The 8,099-nt window shown below is 34.3% G+C and overlaps 1 protein-coding gene across 5 annotated transcripts in view; it reads right to left on the bottom strand.

The window, feature by feature from the left end:
• Window positions 1-4,653: 4,653 nt before the first annotated feature.
• Window positions 4,654-8,099, bottom strand: part of afap1 (actin filament associated protein 1) — a 111,626-nt gene continuing 108,180 nt past the window's right edge. For all 5 annotated transcript variants that reach the window (XM_051666459.1, XM_051666458.1, XM_051666460.1 and 2 more), the window contains one exon: window positions 4,654-8,063. In XM_051666459.1, coding sequence (XP_051522419.1) covers window positions 8,037-8,063 — 27 coding nt within the window. In that variant the 3' untranslated portion in view covers window positions 4,654-8,036. The remainder of the gene's footprint in view (window positions 8,064-8,099) is intronic.

Here is an 8,099-nt window from a genome sequence, read left to right as displayed (position 1 = left end):
AGTCAGCCATGATTACTTTAATCAATGAGTGAAAGTGTCAAATAACGGGACGGTTACTGAGATTAAGCGAGTAGTATTCGGCCGGTCTTGTGATTCTAACATGGCAGCCCCCATATAAGGACCCTCTCCATGTTGAATAAAAAAATGCTTTTAAAAGGTTACTGATATGACTGGAGTCTTCATTTTAATGTGAGTGCTCATGATTTTATACATATATTGCAAAATTACTATTCATTGATCTGTTTCTCACCTATCATATCGCTTCTGAAGATATGGATTTAACCACCAGAGTAATATGGATTACTTTTATACTGCTTTTGCTTTTTGGAGCTATAAAGTTCTGGCCCCCATTCATTTACATTGCATAGACCTACAGAGCTGAAATATTCTTCTAAAAATCTTTGTGTTCAGCAGATGAAAGAAAGTCATACACATCAGGGATGACATGAGGGAGAGTAAATGATGAGATAAGTCTCATTTTGGGTGAACTATCCATTTACTGAGTCTCATTGAAATTTCAGGACTTTTTATCTAAGTGCAGACATTTGTAATTTACACTTGAATAATGACACCGGGAAACTTTATTCGCGATACACAGTAAAGGTTTAAATATAGGAGATAAGAATAATTGTTTTCATTGTATTCCAGGGTATCAAAGTCAGCAGTATACTGGTTAAATGATCAAAGGAATCAGTCTAAATCAAATCAAATAATAAGTTTATAAATAATCATATTTTCAAAATAAAGTGACATTTTAAATCAGACAGAACATTGATTTAGTTTTACCTGCGTCCGCAAGAGGTCGCCATTGTTCGAGCCACTGCTTTTATAGCGCCAATGTCACTGAGATTTGTTGGTCAGAAATAATTAAAGCAAACTTATATATATATATAAGACCTCTTTGGCTAGACCAATGTGAAACACAAACTTCTAGCCTAGAGTGGCCAGTCTACTATTTTATAAACGGCATGTAACACAATCTTGGTGGACTGAGCTGCCACAGGTCTGAGAGTAGCATGAGAATCAGATTCACTCTCAGGGCCGTGGGAAGATGATTTATGTTGGGGGTGCTGTAGTGGAAGGTGCATTTTTGCGTGTACATAGTTTTTAAGGACAGCATATAGCACTGGCACAGACAAATAGACTTTATTTAATACACAGTGTGCAGTGGGTGTTGTGAAAATCGACTTTTAAAGAGTTTGAGCAGGTTTCAGCGAACGTTTTATTATTATTATTATTATTATTATTATTATTATTACATGCATAACGTCAACTTGTAATATAACATAGGCTACTATATTACTGTAACAATCACTGTTAATGAATGAGGGCAGTCGTTCTACTTTTCTGAGATTTATTCTCGGCTGTATAACAGGTAACAGTGCAAAGCAATGATATCCGCTAATTTTACAGAGGAGTAATGGCAAAGTTTTTACAAACAATGAAACAATGAACAAGATTAATGAAGAATGAAAGACAGATACTAATATTTAATATAAGACAAATGAACAATGGAATAATTGAAATCAAATTTTGATTGACAGCCAAAAATAACGCCCTAGCGCCAGCTAGCGTCTGAAAAATTATCACCGTTACATGTTTTTCCGATCGCAAATTTACCAGGAAATATGAAAGACATTTCTCTTAAGAAATCTAAGTAAACATATGAGAATATCTCTGTAAATGTGCACACTTTGGACTTAAAGTTCTAATGGATATTGTTTACTGAAGCATTGACATGACTGAACAAGTGTGTGCATTTCTTTATTACAGCCTGAAACATGTCGTGTTTTGATTTAGCATGCTGTGATGAGAAGTCCTGACACCAGGGCCGGCCCGTGGGTTTGTGGGGCCCTAGGTGAAATCATGAAAATGGGCCCCCGGTTGTGAAAATTGTCATAACTTTAAAACATCAAAGAACCACTGCAAACGTGATATTTTGTAAATAGAAAGCACTAAGAAAGTAACACTATACCGTATAGCTCAGTAGATGACAAATAACATGTCCAGTAGCTTTTTTTCCCAACATGAAGATGTTTGGCTAAAATGTACATGCATGCATAAGGGAATATGTGTATTTTAGGTGCTGTGACAAGTCACCATTTTATCGCCTTATTTTGATCGCCTTTCAACCATTTTCTAAAAGTACAAATAAACCAATGTCTCTATTAATATGAGGTTATGGAAACTGCAAGTCTGATAATTACTGGGTAACATTTTACGTCAAGGTTTGCATTAGGTATTATTAACAATTTATAATACAGTTTTACAGCATTTATTAATCTTGGCTAATGTCAATTTATAAAACTACAATTATTTATTGTTTGTTCATGTTAGTTCATATTGTATTAACTTATGTTAACTTATAAAATTTTAATGTTAAAAATAGACTAGTATATGTAGAAATTTACATTAACTAAGATTATTAAGTATTGTTCATTGTTAGTTCATGTTAACTAATGTAGTTACTTAATGTTAAGAAATAAAACCATAAGTGTTGCTCATTAAAGTAAAACAAAATGAGAAAATGCTGTTTAATATAGTTTTAGATAGTTTTAATAGTATAGGACAATGCTGACAATGCTTGAAATTCAATATGTGTAAATGTTTATTTAGAGCAACAAATTCAATGAAAACTAAAGGTTGGCCAGAATGTGTGCAATAGTGAATAAAAGTTAAAACATCAGGGAAAATCAGGTAACTACAGCAATGTGGGGTGCGGTGGGTGGGTGGTGGAGGGGGGATTATGTATAAATAAAATTACATATTTTAAACAGGGCCTATAAACACAACACCTCGAAATATATATTTGTAAACAAATGTAAAGAATAAACACATACCTCTTAGAGAGCAGAGATATTTGCAGATAGGATGGTTTGGTTATTTTCCAGATGAATTGCTCATATGTTCACTCTATGTGAGATTTTTGCATCTGTATATCGACAGGGTCTGAATTTCTTCACCAGATTATCCTTTAGAAAATGTGAAAAGCCCTAATGATTTGTCAAGCGCTGTTTCTGCTATCCTTTACACAAAATAAGCCTCAATATTTTTCATAACTTATTTCCTGCGTTTCTGTCAGGCGTGTGCATTATTCAGCTAGGTGCGATCTGTGTCTGATAATACTGTGAAAAGGAAATACTCCAGTTCTCAGTAATGCTTTGCGTTATGAGTAAATTATTCAGCTTAGTGTGTACTGCTTAACTTCTTTACGATTTTAGATACACTGCTGTTATTTTATTTGTTGTAACTTTCAGATATTTGTCTTTTTGCGATTATTCAGAGCTTGTTTTTAGTTTTCATCATCATTGTGAATTGTATGTTAAATGATCAGGTACACGTGTGTTGCACGTTGTTTCGCTCTAAAAACTATTAGGCTGCAGAAAATTTCAAATTGAAAGTCATCAATGTTACTAAATCTTGTGACTTATTCATTTAGTTTGCACGTGTTTGTGCCTTCGCGGGGCCCCTTCAGGCACATCGGGGCCCTAGGCGTCGCCTGTAGGACTGGCTGGCCCTGTCTGACACAAATTAAGAAATTATTCTGATGTGGTATTTCTGTCATAAAACAACTGTCTAATATTGAAACTTGAGATCTGAAGTTTGAGCTTTCTAATGATAGTGTAAAAGATTAAATAAGAATTTTAAATATAATAGAAGTCCATACCTTCCTGCTTGATCGTTTCACTTTTCTGGTTTTTCAGCTCCTGACGTGTAGTAGCTAGCCATAGCCATGCCTACATTACGTACCTCGTTAGCTGGCACATGTAATTATAATAATTATAATATCCCCCCAACGCCTCCTCTACATTTGACATTTATATTTGCATGTTATATATATTTTTACTGTTATGGTTATGTTTGCATCAAGGAGCTCTGCTGTTTGCATGGTAACATACCAGTACTCAGCTGCTTTTAACATCTTTGACAGCGTGGAGGCCCCCTTGCGGATCGGGGCCCTACGCAATTTGCGTATATTCCATATAGGGAGGACGGGCACTGGGCTTTCCCATTATCATCCAACATGAAAGAACAATCGAACTTAGTGCATTATATAATCAGTGCATTCGTAACACTCGCACATAATCTATAAACACGCTACAATATCAATCAAATGTATGCCAGTCTTGAAACTACCTGGTCCCTTTGCACACATCAGACAAGAACATAGATGATTACATTTTTGCAGCAAGTGTATAACTTATCAGTGTAACTTTAAAAGTACTGACAACTGTTAATAATAAATTGCTTGGAAGCAGCTTACAATAAACCAAAAGCATTACCATGAGATGCACGGCTAGATGCTCCAATAGTTAAAAAGTCCAAACGGGGCTTGGCGTTCAGGGGTAGTTAAAATGAAGGCCCTCATGATTTATAAATAATGATGACACTATTCAGTGTTGTAAATTATTTCTCAAGACTTCCACAAGCAGTCTTTAGGAAAACATATCTAAAATGTTTTAATGTGGTTATTAAAAAAAAGACTGACAAAAAGAAAAGAACAACCATTATCTCGACACCAGGCCTACTTCCCACAGCCTTGCTCTCTCTAGACTGTAAATCATTGCAGTTTTAAAAAAAATCCAGGAAAATGTTGCATGTTATGGTGTAAGACTGCATTTACAGTAGATAATAGACACATTGAACATATAGTCATAAACACAAACTTAATTTTAAAAGCAGTTTAATAATTTCTATATACAATCCTTTTGTTGCCAAGTTGGTAACAGTCATCAGCAAAATTAATATAATATCCATAAGGTGCAAAAAAAACAAACAAAAAAAACAATAGTGTTGAAACCTGTTTACTTCCACCTTCTCCCACCCTTGAAGCAAAACTGTTCACATTCCATGACATTTGACCTTAATTTCAGCAGAGTGAGAAAGGAAAAAGACAAGTCATCGACCAAATATTTAGTAGTTGTGCAGCAAAACTGAAGCATCTCAACTACTTTAAGCAAGAGCCATGACTTAATTCTCAAAGAGGCTTCTCTTTGTCAGAAAAAACCTACTGATTACAAAGCTTGATCCAGTGCTGATGTTTACAAAATGACTGGACAAAGATCATCTCTGAAAATCTATGGGCCCAAGTAGAAAAAAGAATTATATTTACACATGCCTTTGAAAATAGCTGAAGCCTGCTTGTAACATAGCTTGAAAATGTGAAGCCTCAAATCAAAAGCTGAGCTTCACTGCATGATAAATAAGCATTTATAAATGTGCCTTGAAGATGAATATGAAAGTCTAATCTTCAAGTCTAAATAAAGCACCAAAACTCCATAATCACGCTGAATAAGGAGTGAACAGTTTAAGCATTGCTTAAAAGCACCATTTTTTGTATGTCAGCGTAACAGAGGTATGGGCAGGTTTCTTTCAAAAACCAACTTGAAACATTCAGACTTTTTAAAGATCGCTGCCATTACAGACATTACAGATTACTTCGTGCTTAGACATGCATATGAAAAGCTATTGAATCTGAACCTTTAAAAAGTCTGAAAACTAAAATGACATTTCACATATGCAGTTTTCTTTGTGTTACCATACAGTACTTTATCTGTCAGTGTAGTGATGCATTGCAGTGTTCTGGTGATGGTGTACAAATTCATACATGCAGTGTGTGTTCAGTGGAGCATTAAGGGAAAGTGTAGCAGTATTTTCAAGCCCAGTTTCCAGAGCAGCCAGCCAACGGAGGGCCACACCCTTGCCTGAGCTGCCCTGTTCCCCATGGGCTGCTGTTGCCATAGAAACTGTTCCAGCCAAAATTAATGGGCCAGACACAGAGCAGGAGAAGAGGCTGGTAAAATACTTTCAAACAGATTTCACTTTTTCTACAGAACAAACTTGGAATGATCATGTTCTGTAGTTTACATTTATTATCAATTACCCCATTCCCAATAGTAGTGGCTTTCTATGACTTGCATGAAGCCAAATGAAAGGCATTGCTAAATATCAACACAGACAAACACAGAGAGGCTTATATTCACTTAAACATTTACAAATAAATACTTGGAGATTTTGTTTTCCATTAATGGCTTCTTGTTGAAGAAAGAAACAAACTTTTTATAGACGCAAGTGATTACCGACTGAGACCAGTGAGCTTCCCTCACATTATGCCGGATGCACATTTAGATTGTAGTTAAGGACCATCATTTAAGACAAGTTCTGTATGGTTTACAAATTTGTCTTTTCTCTTTTTTTCTACAATTTCACTGTTGCCCTAGCTGTGTTCTATTCTGGTTTACTAACGAGATTTGGTATAAACCCTTCTCACATTTCCGGTATTGGAACACGGAAATAAACTATAGCAGGTTTAAACTTCTGTTGCGGTACGGGACTCCATAGCTAATGTTATTTTTATGCTTCCATTTGCTCCAACAACAAAATAAAAAATCCACTACTACATTTCCACGACTTTCCAAAAGAAGGAAAAAAAGGGTCACACTTTATTTTACAGTGTCTGGGTTACTGTGTATTTACATAAGTGCAAAGTAGTATTAATTAACTACATGTACTGTACATACTGTGCAGCTGCATGTAAATACACATTGTTATAATTACTATAGTAATTAATTTTAGTAACATGTTATATGTGTAACACAGACAGCAAAATAATGTGTAACAAAAAAACAAAAATAGATGATCATGAGTGATGATCATGACATTTATAAGCTGTATTTGAAACTGTATTTGACTATTTTTTTTTTTTTATGCCAAGGTAATATAACACAAACAAGAATGTTATAAATTTACATAAAAAAATAAAAGAAAAAAATGAAATCATAAAAATGTTTGCAAGATTTACGCTGCTGAATAAGTCAAAAAAGAACAGAGGCCCTTAAATAGTTTTGCGTGCCAACACAATAAGTTTTGCGTTCCTTCGCAATATTTTTGCGTTTCCTTGTGATATTTTTGTGTGCCCTTGCAAATCATTTACCATGGTTTTACTGTACATTGTTTTAATACAGTAACCATATTTTAACCTTGATATTCATAGTAAAAACTTATTAATAATACAGGAAAACGAAAACCATGGTGATAAAAATCATAATTTTGTGGTTATTCTGGTTTTACTACAACTACCATGGTAAAATCATAGTAACCACAAGATTAACCATGATTAACCCCCCCCCCCAAAAAACAAAAAAAACATGGTTACTTTATTAGTTACTACAATATTACTATAGTAAAGCCATGGCTTCTGCCAAAAAATTTAAAATGGGTGATCCTACAACATTCATGGTTACTACAAACCATGATTTTCGCCAAAAAAACCACACAAAAAAAACAACACACACACACACACACACACACACACACAGTTACTACAATCACGGTTACTACAGTATTAGTAAAACCATGTTTCAGCAAAAAAAAAATAAATAAATAAAAAGAAACTTCCATGGTTACATATAGTAAAGCCTTGGTTTTACTACAGTAACCATAATGAAACTATGGTATTTGTATAGTAAAATCTTATTAAACACAAAATTATTATTATTATTTTTATTACCATCGCTTTCCTGTATTATCACTATGGTTTCACAACGAATATTATGGTTAAAATATGGTTACTGTCGTAAAACCATGGTAAATGTATTGCGAGGGAACGCAAACTATTGTGAGAGAAAACAAAACTATAAAAAAAAAGATAAAAAAATTAAAAAAAATTCCCACCCTGTCCTCTAAGTGGCTCTGTAGAAACGCATCAACACAGTCGGTGAAAAGGGTCCATTGTGGCACTGCCAATATTGTAGGCTTTCATATCACAAATTTTTGTGTTTTTCCATTTTGGATGAAAGCGATAAATGTAAATGTACATATTAATAGCTCTGGTCAAATCATGGTCCAATGATAATGTTTGGATGATAATAGCAAAATAGATGGTTACTTGGGCACTGGACTCAGTCAATGTCTTCCAGAATTTATTTATATTCTGGAAAATAGGTCTATAGTTCAGTCAATTCAATTTCAACATCACTCCTATATGGACAAAATTAAATAAATAGATATAATGAAAGTGAAAGGTGAAAAGGGATTTATGTGCCAGATTTCATCTCCCATTCCTGCAAAGAAAAGAAAGCATTAGAAAGACTGCATAA

This window comes from Myxocyprinus asiaticus, chromosome 32, assembly GCF_019703515.2.
Source record: "Myxocyprinus asiaticus isolate MX2 ecotype Aquarium Trade chromosome 32, UBuf_Myxa_2, whole genome shotgun sequence".
Classification (NCBI taxonomy): Eukaryota; Metazoa; Chordata; class Actinopteri; order Cypriniformes; family Catostomidae; genus Myxocyprinus; species Myxocyprinus asiaticus.
This window is presented reverse-complemented; position numbering and strand designations above follow the sequence as displayed.